The sequence below is a fragment of the Lissotriton vulgaris genome, chromosome 9, assembly GCF_964263255.1.
Source record: "Lissotriton vulgaris chromosome 9, aLisVul1.2, whole genome shotgun sequence".
Lineage (NCBI taxonomy): Eukaryota > Metazoa > Chordata > Amphibia > Caudata > Salamandridae > Lissotriton > Lissotriton vulgaris.
The window spans coordinates 1,054,501,775-1,054,522,810 of NC_141697.1; the positions used below are offsets into that span (position 1 = coordinate 1,054,501,775).

General features: G+C 40.7%; 1 protein-coding gene across 1 annotated transcript in view; it reads right to left on the reverse strand.

The window, feature by feature from the left end:
- The window catches only part of NUP210 (nucleoporin 210), a 519,503-nt gene that overhangs the window by 135,106 nt on the left and 363,361 nt on the right, over positions 1–21,036 (reverse strand). Inside the window, exons 24-27 of the mRNA XM_086939009.1 lie at positions 7,920–7,982; positions 7,376–7,555; positions 5,106–5,186; positions 3,915–4,046 (exon numbers count right to left, since the gene is read on the reverse strand). Coding sequence (XP_086795135.1) covers positions 3,915–4,046; positions 5,106–5,186; positions 7,376–7,555; positions 7,920–7,982 — 456 coding nt within the window. The remainder of the gene's footprint in view (positions 1–3,914; positions 4,047–5,105; positions 5,187–7,375; positions 7,556–7,919; positions 7,983–21,036) is intronic.

Here is a 21,036-nt window from a genome sequence, read left to right on the forward strand (position 1 = left end):
TGGTCGACTTCTCCTCTGCTTTTGATTGCGTTGTGCACTCAAAGCTATGGGAAATATTAGAGGAGATGAATGTCGACCCTGCTATAGTGCTCTTTCTGAGACAACTATACTCAGGTGCAACAGCTAAAGTAAGGCCCGGGTTGGGAGTGCACGGGGTCTTTCCGCATAGAGAAGGGGGTGAGACAAGGCTGCGTGCTGGGCCCATTCCTTTTCTCATTATACACGAACAGCTTGGAGAAGGAATAGGGGGCCAGTAACATCGATACGCCAAGGTACGGTAATAGGCAGATTATGTCCCTTCTCTATGCGGACGACACCGTATTGATGGCCAGAACGAAGGTGGGTGCACAAAGGGCCCAATTGAAGTATGTAGAATTTATGGAGGCTAGGGAACTCAGAATTAACGCCAAGAAGTCTTTTATGATGTGTTGTGGCTAAGGTCGTGCCAGCTGCAAACATCTCAAAGTGGCAGGTTTTCAAGTAGAACATTCTAAAGCATTCCCATATATGGGGGATTTAATTGACGGATCAGGTACCTGGGGTCCTGAGGTAAAGAATAGGACTCTATCCTTCAAACGTTCAATAGCGGCGCTGATACATTTTTTAACCAAATTAGGTTAAAAAAAAACGTGCAATCATGCTTAGTATTTATGTGGCAAAGTGTAGAAGTATTGCTCTGTACGGTACAGAGATTTGGGGGTACCAGGATGTAACACCACTGCAAATTGTAGAAAATAATTTTTAGATACCTCCTAGCCCTCCCTAAAAGCACATCTGTCTATAATTGTATCGCCGAACTAGCTATGGACCACATAACTGATTTGATTAGAATCCAACCTATTCTGTTGGGGCGGAGAGTATGGGCCTCAGAAGAACTTGGCCTAAACCAGGGTATAATTAGAGATGTTATGGGTATGGACAATGTAAAGCGTATTAACTGGCTTGAGTATGTCAGGAAGGTCCTAACTGACCTCAAAGGCCAGAGTGGTACAGTAATCCAGAGTTAATTGGGGAAATCCCCCAAAAAGTCTTGAAAAAATTATGCATGGAGCACTTTAGCCTGATAAGGTGTGTAGGGGAGGTCTCTAAGAAAACAGTGAGTGAACATCAACTGTCACTGACTACCCATAACATACAACCATATTTAAATCTTGTGACCATGAGTTTTGAACGCTTTATCTTGACTAGATTTAGGTTCAACCTTTTCCACCGACTAGTGACGTTCCCAGCTAAAAACTATTGGAACAGAATCCTTGCCCCATGTCCATGTGATAACATGTCATCTCAAACCACCTTCCACCTGGTTTTGTTCTGTAAATTGTATAAAAAGGAACGCTGCAGAAGGATTAAGCATTATTTGAGAGGGGGTGCATGGCGGCAATGTAGGCCAGCGTACCTCAGTTTACAGCAGCTGGGGAACACTATGTATAATGACTATGGTAGCGTTTTTAAAAAGTGTTTTAAGGCTACGGAATTCATTTGGGTAGCTAAAAATTTTATATTCGATAGATTCACCGCAATGATTTAATAATTTTTGTACCTAAATGCTATTTATTATTGTTGTATTGTAAAGATGTATTTTTTGTATGCACCTGCTTTTATGATTTTTAACATTGTGAAAATCGAATAAAGTTAATTGAACGAACCAAAGGTAAGTTACTTGTTCATCTGATAGAAACATCTAGCATCAGATTTGTTAGCTTTGAATAGATACCCAAGCAATAACATCCCTAGAGGGACTATGTACACATTTCAGACTAAAAAGTCCTGCAGGACCGAACAGGTAAAATAGCACTCCCTGCGGACCGAACTGTCCAGGTAGTAATGCTTAGTAAACATGTGCAGGGATGCCCACGTTGCTGCCCAACAGATATCCAGGACTGGACTCCACGAGCCAACGCAGTGGTAGCAGCTTTAACACTGGTAGAATGAGCCCTTAAGCCTTTAGGAGGCTGCTTCTTTGCCAGAGCCTTGCAAATCTTGATGCAGAGAATGAATCATAGTGAGATGTCCTTTTCTGCACCACCCGACCTTTCTTCACATCAACACCCCATGAAGAGTTGGTTATCCACCTGGAACTCTTTTGTGCGGTCACAGTAGAATGACAATGTGCTTTTTGGGTCCAGGTCATGTAGTCACTCCTCTTTAGGTGGATGCGGGGGAGTGTAGAAAGTGGGCAAGGTGACAGAATGTCCCACATAGAATGGTGTTACAACTTTCGGGGGGAAAAGAGGCCCTAGTGTGAAGCACCAACTGGTCAGGGAAGATTGTCAACAAAGAAGGCTTGGACAAAATAGCCTGCAGCTCACTCACTCTCCTGGCAGAAATAATTGCCACTAAAAAGGCTGTTTTGATGATGAACAGTTGGAGGGAACAGTTATACAGGGGCTTAAAAGGAGCTCACATCAGGAAGGTGATAACCTAATTAAGGTCCCACTGAGGCATAATGAAAGAGGAAGGTGGGAACTTTTTCAGGAATCTATTGACAGTGGGTAACTTAAATAAAGATTGTTGAACTGCAGCCTCATGAAAGCGGAAATATACCCTTTCAGGGTGCCCAGATCAGAGCCTTGCAAGGCAAGGAACACAATAAAAAGCAAAACATCAGAAAGGGAAGCAGAAAGAGGGTCAATAGACTTTTCTGTATGATATATTACACATTTCTTCCATTGGCAGGCAAATACTGTTTAGGTGGAGGGAAGCCTGGCTGCCAGAAGAACATTACCAACTTCGGGAGGAAGGTCGAAAGCTATCAACTGCCGCCACTCAGTCTCCATGCAACAAATTGAAGAGTTGACTAGTTCGGGTCGAGGACCCTCCCCTGCTGTTGCTATAGAAGTTTCTTGTGGAGGGGCAGCCTACTCGGAGGATCAATGCTCATTTGTAGAAGCTTGTAGACTCTCCATGCCAGTACGGATCCACAAGTAGGACTTGGGCTCGGTCAATACTGATCTTCTTGAGAAATCTGGGCAGGAGTGGTGTGAACAGCAAGGCGTAAATACAATACACAGGCACTTGGTTTGCCTCCACTTTTTACTTTGACCTCCAAAGTTGAAGTATGCAAATGGGCTCCAAGTCTGTGCATCTCTCACTATGGGTGGCGGATTATCATTATGATTTGTCGATGTATGTTCTTCTTTTCATACATGGTTTTAGTAACACTTTATGTGCGCTGAGACTTGCACTTAAAGAAATCATCACTAAAATTTACCTGACAATGTGCACATCTTGAACTAGGAAGAGTGACATTTCTGTTCAATCAGTTTGCACTTATCACCTCAATAAGCTTAAGTGGATTTGAGCCAGTATTTGACTGACTGCCCTTTTTCGAGTAGCATTGTCTTTTGGATAGAGCACAACAGTATATTAATAACAAGCACTGTTCCTTTTATCTGGTCTTGGAGGGGATGGTTGGAATATGCGCAAAACCCAATCCACAGCTACCCACCTACACTGGATAGAGTATTTTATATGATGTTTTATCTTGTGGGTACAGGGCATGGGTAAAGACCAGTTCTTGAGTACCCAACGTAAGTGCTGATCAGGACATTAGAGAGTTGATTTGCAATGTCATTAGGGTTACCATTTGACATGCCATGTAAGATGTTATGTGTGAGGTCATGTGTACTCCATGTGCAGCGAATACTTAAATTATAGTTGCTTCTGTTACCACAACTATCAAATGTCAATGTTTTTTTGTTTTTTTACCATAAGCAACGTACCTTCAAGTATTTTTTCCTTGACCTACTTCCTCTCACACACACACACTCAGAATTATGTCATGACTAGAATTACAAATCATAAATCTAACTATTACACATGGGCATTTTCAAATGCATTTTTTGATTTATTGTTTATATGCGGATTACAAAAGTTATTAAAACAGTGGACAAACTGAGCAAAATTATATTTACCTCATCATGTCTTGTTTTTACATCCAAGATATCCCTTTTGGTGACAGACCATTTGAATGTTAAGCCAGGTACAGCATTACCAAATGAGAACGGAGTCTGATTACTAGTGACACCCATTACATGAACTGGCATCTGAAAGACAAAGATGGTTATATAACATCTGGTCAAGGCAGCAAAAGTATCAGAGAGTTAAATTCACACTTAGAGCCCAAATTCCAATGGGTCAAGAACGGTTGTACCTATGAGGACATATCAATCAATCACATGCTTACTATATTTGACCAGGGTCCAGTTATCATGATATTTTACTCAGAACAACAGAACTGTATGCCCCAACATTTTTACAAAAGAAAACAGTGTCTGCAAAATTCTGTGTTTATCAATTCCTAAACTTTGTTGAGAAACTTGAAGTTAAATTGGGATCAGAGACCTAATGCTCATTTGCTACAAAGGATCACTCGTCCATGAATTTCCACATAATATATCATGTAACATGTGGAACTGAATAGTGCTGACTGATTAGTATATGTAATCAAATGCAATATTTATCAAATATTTAATACACATTCTGATCGTTATTAAAGAGTGGTTATCTTTTGAGCGAAGCAGTAAAGACAGTCTTTATGACACAGAACTAATTTTCATTTGTTAGCTGGGCACACAATACCACATTAAAATGAATTGTGGGAGTACCAGAGGTTACCAAAAATGATTTTGTTGTGAAAAGGTATCACCACACAACATGATCAATTAACATTGGCAAAATATCCTAGTACATAAAGTGTGGAGAAAAAACAGGCTGCAAGGAACTACATATGAGTATCTGCTTGCTTTTGTTATTTGGCTAAAGAAACAACTACCAAATGCTATGTTCTAATATGTGCTTTGAACTAACCATACTCAGAGGGTGTAATGGTGCAAATAAATGATGGCACTTTACATGTATACATGGTCAAATCTGTCCTACATAGGGAGACTCTTAGAATATCTAACAATGGTCTTCCATTTTGTCACTAACAATACAAGAAAACATCAACCTGAATTCAGCAGCCAACGTATGCGAATTATAGGCATTGTGAGGAATCTTCGGATACGAACCATTTGAAGAAATTAATTTGGTATTGCGATTAAACTAACAAAATCAGCCTGCATAGTAGAGAACCAAAGAATGGGAGAAGAAATTAAACTCACCTGTGTACCGGTTTTCATTCTGGTAATAGGAGCACGGATCCTCACGCCTACAAGCTGTACTACTTCAACTTCCACAGAATCCTACATAAGAAAAGCATGTGCTTCATGAAATACTTCTTGTGGTCTACCAACATTTATACTTCAGAATTCAAATACCTATTTGGTTGGTATATATTTTAATCTTCAAACTGTACAAGCACTATGAAAACCGCCTCAACTGTTCTGCTTTAGTGGAAGGAGAACCAGCTTCAGAAACAATATTCTGTAATCCAGTCCAATGAAAGACAACAATTATTATCTGGTGAAACTTTTCATACTTTAATTACTCTGGCTCACTTTTAAAATCTATACTGAACTTGAAAAAAATATTCTCATGCAGATCATATTTTTTTCAACATCTAGTCCACACAAACAACATTTTGACCTCAATAATCTGAGGAAAAGCATACTCAGAACTCGAGTCAAGGTATTCTATTTCTTACAACACAATTTACAAATCAGTCAACAAAGAATAAAGTCTAACAAGGACAACTGCTGCTTATTCAGCCTAATCATTTCTTGCCTATGTTTGGCACACAAAATAAATACGGTCCAGCTTTACATTTGCCTTCTAAGTACTATTGCTGTACCATGTCTTTCCCTGCTCTTTCGTAAAATGTACATCGATATTTTGCAGCCCTGTATTCACAAAAAAACATTTTTAACATGTTTACAGAACATAGTAATTTCCAGGCTCATAGTTAGATATCTAATTAACAGAGATCTTGAAATAAACAATATGTGAACTTTTTATTCCCTTTGAACTCAAATTATCCTAAATTTCTCCTTGCTCAGGCTTTCCTCAGGTGGAAGGATTAAATGCCGGATAAAGGAGAGGCACAGAAGTTACAGGCAAAAAGAAGCCTTATTGGGAAGGGTGTACTTGGATGTAAAATACAAACCAGCATAAAACACTCTAATGTTATGCAATTAATTAATTTGACGAAGACAGGCTCCAGTTAAATAGGAATTGATCTTGGTTTTGGATGTGTTTAGGCAGAGCAAATTTTAGTCATTCATTCATTGCTGATCTCTAGTCTGATAGCCAGAAAGTAATTGCAAGTTCCAAAATCCATCCTGAAGCTTTCAGTAACTTTGGGGCAATGCCCACCTTAATGTGGAGCCTATGCTAAGAAATTCAGCGAGAATATTCAAGTCCTGATAAGTAACCAATATTGCAAGTTCTCATGATAGTCCACAAGTTGTAAAGTGAAGACAGGGAGGTGGTTTGCTTTAGTGGGCCGGTGCAGCGAAACCAGGACGAGAGGTTTAACAGCTTGATGCTGTTGATGTTATTAAAAGCTGTGAACAGTATGAATAGGCCCAGAAAGCCAGCATTCTATTAGACACTTGAGAGTAATTCCAATAAAATGCTCATCAAGAGGATTTCCAGCTTATCCAGGGGCAGAAACCATACTGGAAGCGGTCATGGAAACTGCTGTCACCAAATAAAGGGACAGCTATCTTGTGACTAACATTCTGATGACTTTTGCCATACATGACTTTGGTCCGCAACTGAGAAAAAGACATAAAGGATGGCAATGGCAACCGCCATGAATAGCATGCGGTTCCACTGTTGTTTTTTGCTGACTGGGCAATTACAGACAGAAATGAATCGTATGCACAGAAGTTTTAGCCTCACTCCAAAACAGAAAACTACAGTCCAGCCAGCTAGGCCACATGTTCTCAAAAGGAAAACAAGCATACATAGACATGTCATCTGTATGGCATGTGAGCAGTATCATGTCGGGCATAACTACTTAGAGAGATTCCAAGGAAAACATAAATTAGAGTTGGCTAATGCCACTTAATATTTCAAGTGGTGTAGTGGAGGAATGTTTTAACTGTCTAGCAGAACTCTACTTGTAAGCATTTATGAATGATGCTCTTGGAGGTATCATACCTGGGAGCCTCACATGGAGGCACTTGTGTTTAGGAGTTCCAGCCAGCTTGGCTGAAGACAGGATTTTTTTTTTACTTTTTCCACTACAAAAAAGACCATGCTGAGACAGAATATTTCATCTGAGAACCTAGCAGAGGATCTAAATTAACTATGGGATGTCCAGTGATAGAGTCATTTTGTTCTTAAATCAAATAGGTCATAACTAAGACTGATATAGCAAAAGGTATGAAGGAACTAGCAGCTGAAATTAATTGCAGCACATGCACATTTCCTCATAATTAAAAGTGTTCCTAAAATATAACGATCTCATGTCTGCAAGACACATTACCTGGGATACTACAACAAGCTTTCCCGTTTCTGCATCTGCAGCTTCAACTACTCCAGTGACCGTTGCATTCCCAATCGATGAACCTTTCACATGACCACTGCTGTTCACTGAAGCAATATGCTCATTGCTGATGAAGAAAATAATGTTGGATTGAGGTTGTGGGCCTCCCTCAGACGTAATCTAAAGAATGAACAACAATAATCAATACTTACAGCAATTTCACAATTAGGTACTCACATACTGCTTTCAGCCAATAAAAAACATAATTCATGTATAGCGCGCCACTAAATTCTGTGGGATAACGGATATCAAGTGTGCTTAAATACTCAAGTACACTAAAGATAATTCATACTTCAACAATATTGTCAAACAAAAGAAACTGCATTGATAAATTTGGTAAGGGGATAAAAACTGGCTTGGTTTCAAGCAGGAGAACTACCACCAAATGATTAAAACTTCAACAAGCAAAAACCATCCATCCTTTCCTCATCATAAACTTATCTTCAATTACAAAGTCATTAGATTAAATCAACTTCTATCGTACCTGGATCATTGCACCGATAATGAGTATTACTTTTCTTGGAATCAATCTAAAGGGTGGGAACACCTGCAAAGGAAAATACGAAACCATATGTTAGCAAAGCATACTCTTCCCTCACCAAGAAAAATGAATTCCCTATAGGAGAAAACTACTTTCAAGTCTAGCATTTGCAGCAAACCATGGCGTTAAATTTTTACAGACAAAGTTAGTAGATGTAAAACATGAAAGTTCCTCAGATTGTATGTGTGCTAAATAACAGACAGCAAATTTCCAGTGACACACAACACAATCAAACCAAACATTTTAAGTGGTTTCTTTAATCATCATGGAACATTCATGTTTATTCTGCACAGTTGAAAACTAAGTTTATCAACATGAAAACAAGTTTATTAGGTAACCCCAGCCCACATCATAAATGCATTATACAACCTTCTGAAAACTACATGCAGTACGATCTCTTATATTCCCAACAATTGTGGCTCTGGATTGGATTTTTTGGCGCAAGGCAGACAGACATTGAGAACTCGGAGTGTAGACCTAAATAGTTAGTGAATATTATGATAACGTACATGAGCTTTTACACTTTCTAGCATTGCCACACTCTGCTGTCCTGCTTCTTCAGATTCTCAAATCATCAGGAACAAATTATCAAGCAGTGGAGTATTTGGCGGTGTGGACAGCATAGGCGAAGTACGAGCTTCAAAAAGACTGGTACAAGAGAACATTGTGTCTACATTTAGTATCATGTCTTGCCTGGCAGACCAAGAATAATGTTCGCAGAAAAACAAGAAAATTAATGTAGATGGATGCCTGACAGTTCACTGGAATATGTTTTTATCTTTTGAAAGCCCTGGTGTGTCCTAAGACATTTAGGTATCCCAAACCTGGCAGAATAAGAAACTCCAAGTTGATAAGTATGTCACAGAAAGTCTCACTATATCCACCAGAGTAGAAACCTAAGAGCCTTATTATCAACTATGCATGGTTACATGAGGACAGTTCGAAAATATAGGGATGATGATATGTTGGTCATTGCATATATCCAAATTTATGCTCACAAGTGAGCCTATATTGTCTTCTGGTAAAAATGTTCACTGAAGAAGAAAGTTGACAGGTACACTGTTCTTCGCATTGACTTAATGCTCACCAAGGCAAGCTTTTCAAGGAGTGTAATACAATGATTTTAGAAACAGTGATGCCAGCATACAAAGAATGAGGAGATGTCACAATGGATGAATCTCCTTACCCTTTTGGTATCATAGTCGGACCATGGAAAAAGCATACAAGGGCGGTAAATGCCATTTACCACATCGTCCTGCATGCAGTTTTACCTACATAAGTGTAAGCCGGAGTCAAATTAAAATACAGGGATTCATTTACCTAAATAAATAGCAATAATACAATCTTCATTACAATTATAGGTCAGAGAAACACATGGCCAGCAATAAAAAAATAGTACAAGGATTTTCTTTTGTTCCTGGCCACACACAATTCTTCAGGGAACCGAAACTGTTGTTCCCTAGGCAGTACATAAAAACGGTTGCCTCAGTTTAGGCCAAAATTCTAAAGATGGTGTGGATCCGAAACAGGCCAGATAAAGTGACAATGTAAAGAAGGGATTCCAAGGAATAGCCAAGAACAAAAGAGGTCTTTCTACAGAGATAGGCAACTAGTCCGCCTATGTGGCAAGCAAAAGACATAATCTGTTGTTTGTGGTGGAATGAAGACTAATCTATGGATGCCCCTCCTAACTAGAACTTCTGGATGTTCACTCAAACAAATAGCAAGAAACAATGTTATTATGAGGCGCATACTTCTGTGCAATCGTCCCTTTGACAGGGAGAACAAAGAATATGTACACAAAGGCAAACCGAGGGAATCAGAGCGAGTTTCCACTTCCCTGATACACTGGCCACAAGCAAATCTTCAGGGAACCGAAACTGTTGTTCCCTAGGCAGTACATGGAAACAGTTGTCTCAGTTTAGGCCATCATTCTAAAGATGGTGCGGATCCGAAACAGGCCAGATAAAGTGACAATGTAAAGAATGAATTCCGAGGAATAAACAAGAACAAAATAGGTCTTTCTACTGAGATAGGCCACTAGTCCACTTAAGTGCCAAGCAAAAGACCTATTCAGTTGTTTGTGTTGGAATAAAGACTAATCTATGGATGCCCTTCCTACCTAGAACTTCTGGATGTTCACTCCAAGAAATAGCAAGAAACAATGTTATTATGAGGCGCATACTTCTGTGTAATCGTCCCTTTGACAAGGAGAACAAAGAATATGTACACAAAGGCAAACCGAGGGAATCTGAGCGAGTTCCCAGAGGGAATCTGAATGAGTTCCCACTTCCCTGATACACTGGAAAGTGCAGTGAGTACAGTGAGCTGTTCGGTAAACTACATAGTTTTGCATTCTACAATGTATAAGCCATACAGAGAAACAGAGGGGTGGTTTTGTTAAACCCAGTAGGGCTCAATTTAGATCTAGGTGAGACTTATCCATGATGCATTTTCAGAAAAAGCACAGACATTAGAAATGAGATTTCTTTAGATTCATTATATGGGCATTTATCTTGTGTAGATCTGTGGAAATTGTGCTTTGGACCTGGCAGTTCAGGGCCTACATTGGACTGACTTAGCGATCCACCCGAACACTGCTATTGTTTGAGAAGGCCTTTTGACGCACCACATCGCGGAGATCAATTGCTACTGTGAAACTGATTCAGAACAATCATTACCTATACCTGTCCCTTATACTTTCAGGTGTCTAATTGGTTTTTCCTGATGAAGTCTTAATAAATTCTCGGTTTTAAATTGAATGTTTGTGGTAAAAACATTGACCTTCTGTTGAAACGTTGAAATGTTGTTCTGTTGACTTAAGTGCCATTGTGGTGCCCTGAGCACAGGGCTTCATCTTTTTTGAATTTGTGCAATTTTAAGTCAACTGTATAAGTTCTTTGTTTCACATCGCACTCCTTTCTCACCGTATTTCTCATTGGTCACTATACTACCCTGTCCACCAACAGCACCTACATCTTATGATTCATATTGTTTTTTGAAGAATTCGAATAACTGTTATATACATTGTATACATCCAAAATCTGGACAGAAGGTGGAACTCAGAGGGACACAGGAGCCAGAATGATTACAGAAAGAGGTAATCTGGTGTCCACAGAGCAGGTTATGCCTGATCGGTTTCATCAGGTTGTGGTAGCAGACAACCATGAGTTCTCTTAAGGTAGCTGTGAGCTCTGCCATGCCTGTGGATTGTTAGCCAAGAAATGACTTGAAACACACTTTCTGGAAGGAAGTGGAGCTCAAATCTCACCCGAGAATGTTTGCATTACTTGAGTGGATCTGCACAACCACTCGGTCCATGACTGCCCGGGAGGAGAGTCAAGAGAGCCTGGAAATATAACCAGGCAGCTGATAGGAAAGGGAAGAGCAAGAGGCAAGGGAAGCCACCTCTGAAGTTCCTGCAGTACATTTGGACAGAGTGCACAACTCTTGAGGAGCTGAGGCGACAAGCCATAGCCCAGACAGCTTGAGGTGCCTTTGGAGATCTGACCTACTGGGAGAACACTCTCCATTACGGTAAGCCTAGGGTTCCTGTGCATAGGGGAGGATGTGTGGACTGTGGTCCGTCAATGTTACAGGGCCTTCCTACTGGCTCTGGCTCACAACATACCTTTGGAAGGACATGTGGGGCAGAACAAGACCTTGTCCCTCACTTTTTACTGGCCTCAAATGAGGAGAGCCTCAGATACTTTCTATAGGACTAGCCTCACCTGGCAAGTGAGTGGAAAGCCAGGGAACTAGCTGAAGGCTCCCCAAACTCTCATTCCTGCCATTAGCACCACCTTTGAGTGGGTGGGGATCAACATTGTTGGACCCTTTATCCTCAAAACAATCCTGGTTTTGGGGGACCATAACACTCGGTACCCAGAGGCCATCCCTGAGGACCACAACAGAACGTGCAGTGGCTAGGGCCTTAATGGGGATTTTTACCTAAGTGAGTTCCCCCAAGAAAGTGAAGTCAGACACGGGCATAAACTTCATGGCTGCGTACAAGAAGGCAATAAGGAAGGAATATGGGGTAACCTACAAGTTCTCCAAACCTTACCACCCCTAGATGTATAGGCTTGCTGCAAGATTTAACAATACCCTTACTTCCATTTCTTACAGTACATTTAAGAAAATAAGGTGCAAGTGCAATTATAGGCAGATTATCAAGATGTTTACAAGATGTGGTAGTCATTCTATTTGAAGGCTTCGATTAAGACGAATCACTTAACATTCTGATTGGACTTCAAGTGGTCTTGTTGGGCTTTCAATATAATGGGTGAAGAGTAATACTATGCTAACTGCTCTTCAAGTTACCAGCCATTATTTAGTTATGTTCAATTATGATCTACTCTCATGAGATTAATTTGTTAAATTTGTGTTAACTCTGTTGGAGAGATGCAGGAGGAACTGTGGGGGAAAAGGAAGAATCCCCAATTAAGGTGGAATTGTTCAAGAATAGTGTCCTTCTGAAAACAGTTGACAAATACACTTGATAACATCCTGGGTGTTTCAGGACCCTGGTGACCCTTATTATTGCTAACTGAGATGGATGAAAAAAGAAGCGCCTTTCAGAAAACTGGGGATGGGGTCATTCTAAGGTCCCAGATGATGAAATGATGGTAATCGCTATCTTATGGGGTCTAGACCAAACCCCTTATGATAGAAGGTGGTCTGTGCCAATTGAACACATTCTGTATACTTCCAGAGAAAACAGGAGACATTTGGCAAGATATATGGAATACACAGCTAATGACAATAGGAAATTGCTAATGCAATTTGAAAAATGGCTTTGCAGATGTTTGTTTGATTGATCCCCAGCTTTGAAATTGCCTGTTTAGAAGTGTTCTATTATCCGGTTAACAATCTGTATTAGACCACCCCATTCGCACAGAGTTCTTTACACAGAACTAATGATAAAGCCTGAAGTGAATTGTGGAGGGTGGAGAGGTAAGGGAGAGGGATAACATTCAGTTCAAACTATATGGGGAGGCCTATTTCAAGTTGATAAAGTGTAATATGTTAGTTGATTTTTTGTTGTTGATTTTTTTATTTTACACCAATAAAAGAATATCCCTTAGGTCGGTTTACACAAAACAATTCATAGTACATTAATAATACACACTGCAGGGATCAATAAATGCATTTACACAATCATGAATTCATAACATTTCAAAACCACAACCCTACCTACTGACACATCATAAAAACAGTCTCCCCCCCTGTTTAATCAAAAGAACTACCCCATATCTTGTTAAATGTCTCAGTACCTCCCATCCGTAGTGAAAAAATGCGTTCACTTTTCTTAACTAATTTCATCTTGCGACCCCACTACAAAGCCGAAGGAATCAAATCTGTTCGCTAATTTTGCAATAGAAGCGACCTTGCCATTGCTATATATAAGAATTTCATCATTGGGTCCATGAAAGAAAGGTCAGATCAAATCCAACGAGGATTAATTTATCTTTCACTGCGAACTGAATGTTACATTCGTATTCCAAATAGCTAAATAGATCAACCCAAAACTTATGAATTTTGGGACAGCTCAACATGATATGAGACCAATTAGCTAATTGATGATTCATACAGCGAAAACATTGAGAGGACTGGTTAGCGTACATTTTGGATAGAGAATGAGGAGTTTGACACAATAACCATTTGCTAAAAAACAGCATCCTATGCCAATTTGCCCCTCTCAAGGTGCTAAAATGTAATTTATTAATAGTTGACCAAGTGTGAGATGACATTTCAAAATGTTCCTGATCCGACCATTTTTTAATAGCTTTTGGCTCCAGATCCACTCCCTTGATTGAGCCTAAGTATTTCTGCCAGGCGCCTGCTTTCTTATCCAGTGCCCTAACTAGAAGTTCGTCAACCAACTGGCTTTGTTCAACTAACAGAGAAACATCTATTTCTGTAAAATATTTACATAATGTGCTATATAAATTTACCGAAATAAAATCATTTGGAATCAATTGCAACATTTCAGCTACTGTCACCCATTTTCCATTTCTCACGAAGTCCATAACTTTGGTTAATCCAGCCTCTGCCCATTTTGACGCCAGATATAAAGGTTGTCTTATCCCCACCTGAGACGGGATTCCTTCTAACAATGAGGCTGAATTGGTGTGCAAGAGTAACATATGGGTCGGAAGTGTGGGGCTATGTAAACGTGGAGCAATTACAAGTTGAGGAAAATAAATATATGCAAAGGATCCTAAAAGTCCCTCAGTGTACCTCAGCTGCAATTATACATAGTGAAATGGGGAGTCCATTTATTGAGGACCAGATCAAGTTAAAACCCATATTGGCATGGTTGAATACATGGACAAATCCTGAGGCAGTCTTAGGTAGACAAATTCTGGAATACTGCTTGCACAGGGATAAAGGGTTGCATATCCCCTGGGTAAATTATGTTAAGATCACCCTGGAAAGTATTGACAGGAAGGATCTGTTTATCAACCCTAAGCTCATTCTACCCTCTGATAAACAAAAAATTAAATAATTGCTTTCTGAACACTTTGTGAAACACAGATCAGCAGGGGAAGCAACCAAACAATCTGTAGCAGCCATTAGTCTCATAAAAAATGAGGGCATGGATCCATACCTGTACCTGGTGCATAACATACATGACAGATTTCTAATGACCCGCCTCAGGTTTAACCTACTACCACACTTATTAGCGGATCCTGCAGGATTTACACCAACAATTGCGCAGAAGGGTGCTTACGGCTGCGATAATAGATCTCCGCAAGACGCCCTTCATTTTGTACTTCTGTGCCCCTTTTGAGGTTTCGCCTGGCGTTACTGCGCAAGCAGTTCGCGCAGGCGAAATCTAATGATTACAATATGGGATATAGGAAAGTCCCCCGGCTCCCATTGGCTAGCTCCATAAATGGAGGCTAGCCATTGGAAGCCGGATCTGTCCGTCAAGGCCGGACCAGATTCGGGGGCGTTCCCGCGATTTCTTCCTTTGCATCGTCATCGCGGCCGTGGGCGGTGTTTATTTTTTTTGGGCGTCCAGGTTTGTTTTGGCCATTCCGCGGCCGACCGCCAATGGAGGAAGCCTTCCCGAACCCCCTCCCGCTGTCTGTTCCCACCCCCCCCCCTGTCCGTGTGCTTCATGTTTTTCCTGCGGCCTTCCCAACCCCCCTCCCGCTGTCCTTTCCCGCCCCCCCCCCCTGTCCGTGTGCTTCCGCTCCGTGCTGGGCCTCCGTTGTTCCCCAGGTGAGTGCTTGTTTAACACGCACTTCTCTTTTTACCACCTTGGCTGCTAGTGGTTTTCCCCTCCTGTGCTGACATTCCATGAATCCCTCTATTCATGTCGAGCTCAGCTCGTCATAAGCACAGCTCAACTGTGCCTCATGACTAGCTGAGCTCGTCATGAGCAGCGAAGGGGTTAATGATGGCCATCCGCTGTCGAGCACCCGTGGGCTCAATGTACTCAGATCGTAACTTAGATTTTCCCGAGTGTGTCCACTCGATCTAACATTATTACTTACTTGACCTAATTTAGACCCCTTTTTTTCAAATAATGTTATTAATCACATCCGGAGTTTAACACTCCATTTTGGCACAAACATCGCTTTTTTACAAATACTATCACCGGCAGTCCCGAACCTGTGAGGCAGTTATACAGACGCAGTCCCCTCACAGCCCTCTGCGCATGAGGAAGGACAGCACTACATACTCGCGCAGCAGCAGCAAGCTGACACATGAGTCAGCTTACCGGAAGACGGCACCTCCTTCCAGTTACAACACGGACCGGTATTTAAGCTGGTCCAGGGAACGATCACTCGTATGTTCGAGCAGGCGCCAGGACGGGGCAGTTATCGCGAGCCGGCACCCGATTTCGGATGTGAGTATAATCCGCAAGGAATCGCAACGAGACTTCACTCATCAAGTTAAGTTGACAATGTAGGTATCTCACCGATGCTAGAGGGCAAGTAGTATAATAGCCTTTGCATTTCTCCTTTTCTGCAGCCCAACTAAGATGTGGGCCTCTGCGCCTTTAGCTCATGGAGCACCAGTAGGGCTCTTTTTAGGTAAGCCATCTATACACGCCTTCTACAGAGAACAATGTAACCGATCTGCGATAAATGAGCATGTTCAGACGTTTTACGTGGCACAGTCCGCTACGTCATCGGTTTAGACTAGACCGCATACAGCCACAACGATGACAGAGCTGATATCATGTGGGCGAACGAAGCGTTTAGTGTTTCTTTGCAATCTTAGCAAGACATAACTTAGCATACTGAGATCTGGGTGACCATGCTGGTGCACTGGATGCTGGCGTGCGACTGAACGGCCAGAGCAATGCATGGTGCTGCTCGTGCTGGTTTGCTGCAGCGCCCGCAATCATTGTGCACCAAATAATGGTAATCACAATGCTGATTTATGTATCTGTGAGTCATGTGTTTTCTCTCTTTATTTTGTTTTTAAATATTCCATGATCCCTCTCTAAACATAAGCAGGATGACGTTTCCCTTCTCTTTCTTCTTTTAGATTTTGTATACTTGGGGAGGTGTTTAGCAAGTACCATTTAGGGTTTAGTGGCGACTCCTAATCCAACCCAACCCAACCCCCCCCCCCCCCCGAGAGCTGTCCCTGTGCCTGCTCGCCCCCCTCCCGCTGTCCGTGTGCCTGCCCGCCCACTCCCGCTGTCCGTGCCTTTCCCACCCCCCCTCCCACTTTGTGCATTTTACATAAGGTACTGCAGTGCATTTTGTATCTTGTGATGCCGGAAGTTGAGTATATGTTATGCCTTGTGAAGTGGGTGACTGCTGTGTATCTGTGTGCCTTGTGAGACAGGCATTGTGAGACTTCGACCTTCATTGAGGTTGGCAATGTAAATAAAAATGCCATTTATTTATAAGTAAAACAAAAAAAAGAAATGTCATGAGCAATGCCAATAGCTCTAACTTTTCCAAAGGCAAAACCATTGCATTGTAAATGCTTGTTTAAATATCCCCGGTGTAAATATTTGGTACAAATTTTAAAAAAAGAAAAATTTAGGCATGCCAAAATGGCTTTACTCTACCTGCAAAGAGCTAATGACCCATGGACACTCTATTGCATTATGAATTTATTGAGGCTCGCAGTGAGGTTAAGGAACACAAGAGGAGTTAGCTAAAATTATGTGGTTTTTAAGCATGTACATTTTTTATCCTTTTAACTGTTTGTATTGGTAATTCCAGATGATCCTTAGCTGTAATTTAATTCTATTTTTAACTTTGTAAATATACTGTACTTTTATGATGTTTTTTCAATCATCGAATAAAGAATTACTGAACTGAACTGAACGGATTGCAGGAATAGAGTACTTTTTTAAAAAAGCCTGTAGTGTTTTAAAAAACCATTGAAGGCACTTATAACAAACCAGTTTCGGGGATCTAAAAATCATTATGGGGGAATGGATTTGACTGTCTTTACAAATTAGGTTTGGAAGAGCTAACCCACCTTAATCCAAGTCTTTATATAATACAGTGCTGAGTGCTATACAAGGTGTTTTCTTTACCCAAAGGAAGGCTGTAAACATAGACTCTACCTGAGTAAAAAAGGAACCAGATAACATGCATGGTATAGTGGAGAAAAGAAGATTAAATAATGGAAGAACAGACATTTTAATTAAAGCCACTCGTCCTAAAATAGAAAGGGTGAGGATGCTCCACCGAGAAAACAAGCCCTGAACTTTCTTAAGAAGAGGAGCAAAATTCAATTGATATAAATCGTTGACAGATTCACTGAAAAATACCCCTATATATCTCTTTGGACTAGTATTGACAGAAGTATAAATATCTGGGTGCAGATCTAAAGCTACCCTCCCACATTGCAATACTTCGGTCTTCCCTTTATTAATCCAATAGCCGCCTAAAGCCTCAAAGTCTTCAAACAACTGGAAGACTTTGGCTTGTACCTCAATTCTTGGTTTAATTATGAGCATGATGCCATCTGCATACAAATTTAATTTTGGCATTGATGGAATTGGGGGGCAAATATTAGCACAGTTCCGAATGGCTATCGCCAGGGGCTCGATGAAAAACGCAAACAGAACTGGCGATAGAGGACACCCTTGCCTTGTGCCTCGTTTAATTTTCAATGACCCTGCCACAGGCATATTAATAACCACATTGGCAACAGCATCAACATACAGATTACGGATCAAAAATATAATCTGGGATGGAATACCGAAATGCTGCAAAATTGTAAACAGAGTCTCCCAAACCAGGAGTTCAAAAGCCTTCTCGGCATCTAATAATAAAACTAAAGCTGGTATCCTCTGTATATCAAAATAATCTAAAGCCTCTGTCAAAAATGAGTATTAGTGGCTAATTGTCTGCCAGCGATAAAGCCATTTTGATCCGAATGGATCAAATTTGCCGCATACTTATTAAACCTAAGTGATAAAAGTTTGGGGACGATTTTGTAGTCAGAATTAAGTAATGTTATTGGGCGATAGGAATTAGGATCCATCCTATTCTTACCCTTCTTCACAAAGCTCACTATATTCCCTTGTCTAAAAGATCCTGAAACTACCCCTACTTGTAACATAGAATTTATCAATTGAAGAAAAAAATCTGGAAAAAAAAAGAAAAAAAACTTTATCAAATTCAGAAGGAAGCCCATCCGGGCCACAGGCCTGACCATTAGGTAGGCTTTGGACAACTTCCTCCAACTCTTTCAGAGAAACTGGATAAACCATAGATAATTTCTCTGTTTCCGAAAGTATCGGTGACGGATTATCCTGGAGAAACTTTTCTAATAAATGGTCATCCACCGTCTTAAACTTGCCATAGATAGACGCATAAAGATTAAGCATTAAATCCCCAATTTTCACCGGGTCCTCTGTAGACAAGGAAGTCAAGGGGCAAGTTAATGCTGTAATTTGATTTGCCGCCGCCTGCTCCTTGGCCTGCCACACCAGAAGTCTACCCGTGAAATTGCTCTCCTCGTACGTCTTCTGATAATACTATTGAAGAATGGTTTCGCTTTGAGTGTAATAAAAAGAGCTAAGTTCTCGTTTGGCCTGATCAAGCTGAGTTTTAATAGAAGCAGAGGAATTATGTAGAAATGCCTCATGGAGTACTTGGATCTTATCTTCCAATTTAACTTTATCTGACTTGGCTTTTTTTTAAATTGTTGCATCCTTTCCAATTATTAACCCTCGAAAAAACACGTTGAATAAGTCCCAGACTATATTGGTTGCGGCGGACTGATTATTCCGAATTAAAAATTCTTTAATCTCCAACCCCATAGACTTTACCCAATCCTCATCATTAAAGTATTGTTTATTTAAAATCCGATGCCTAGGGAGTCTCGTACCCGCCCCAAAATTGATTTTCAGTGCCAACATCCCATGATCAGAAAATCCATTATAAAAGAATTTTTGCTGAGAAAAATTTAAGCACTGAGAAATCAAAAAAGAAATCAATATGTGATGAGGAACAAAACCACCATAATTTTGCAAGCCCTTAAAAGACTTCGGTTTCTGTCTTTTCCCATGGACTGAGGAATCTAATTGAGGGTTCATCAAAATATTGAAATCCTCTCCTACAATTTTATCGTCAGGAACCTGAATCAGCGATTGACAACTCCTCATATGCTTTAGGACTGTCTTCTACAGGTGCATAAAAGCTAACAAATGTCAACGGTCTAAATCTCTCTCTAAATGAACATGTCACCCACACCACCGCCGCTGTTGATCTTTACCAGAATTAACCACATCCACTTGTATTTTTTTACTTAAAAATATAGCAGTCCCTCTATGGGAGGCTGATGATGACGAAAATCCTCTATAAGCTGCCCAAGATTTGAACAAAGAAAATTCTGGAAGTTTTATAATCGGAATGTGGGGTTCTTGCAAAAGAATCACCCCTGGATTTTCAGTTTTTAACCACATTTCAATTGCACGCATTTTTCTACGATTATTCAACCCGTTGTCATTAAATGAAACAACTTTCAGCATTGGCCTATTAGCCATATGTAAAATAAAGCAAAAATGTTAACCCACCCACCATCTTACCTAGAGTCATTTGGTAATGAATACAAATAATCAACACAACTTGAAAAATAACAGGCTTCATTTTCCCCTTTTTGCACTGTGCCTCCCCTCTGAAAAGTGGACCTTCCTCCCTCCACCACACCCACCACTTCTCCCTCCCCCTACTAATCTCGGGTGTCTTGTAATTACACCCCGGTGATGCTGCCCCACATACCCAGCGATGTGACCTTCCCTTTCTCCCATAATACATTTCGTGAGACCTTAATAATGACACCTAACATTGTATTTAGCCCCCCTATTTGACCTCATAACAATCATAGTCAACACACCACAGCCCTATATTACCCTAATCCCCGTAATAGGCCAAGGAGGCGAAATAAATCATACAGAATATATATATATATTTTTTTTTCAGCCCTTCAGAACTTGAGAAATCTCTTATAAAAATTCCTGGGCTTAATCTACACCAGTGAAGATAAAGAATTCCCCCTTCACCAGGACTCTCAACTTTGATTGCTGGGCAATTGAAGCTTGTGCCCCATTCGCCCTGAAATGGTGAAGAATTTTAACAAACTCCTTCCTGCGAAGAGCCGCTGCAGCTGTCATGTCTGAAAAAATTCGACACTTGGTTGTATCATTTACTGCAAATTGCCACTATTGAATTGCTTTTGTTAAGATGGTTTCTTTTATACGGAAGTTGGCAAAATTTATCACTATTGTTCGTGGAAGTGTAGAATTGGGGAATGGATGAACCGGAACACGGTGAGCCCTCGTAATCGTGAGATCTCCTTGAAATTCAGGGATGACTTTTAGTTTAATAAAAGTATTCACCCATTGCAGGGTTTGGGACCCTTCCAATCCCTCTGGCACACCCACTATGCGAAGGTTCGATCTTCGAGAGTGGTTTTCCAATTCTTCCATTTTATTTTCCAATGCATGCTTGCTTTTGGCTTCTGCTTTAAACCTCCTGCAGAACAGATGATAGCTGGTCCTCTAAGGCTGATATCCTCTCTTCCGCCTGCTGGAGCTTAACTGGGAAACATCCCATTGTAT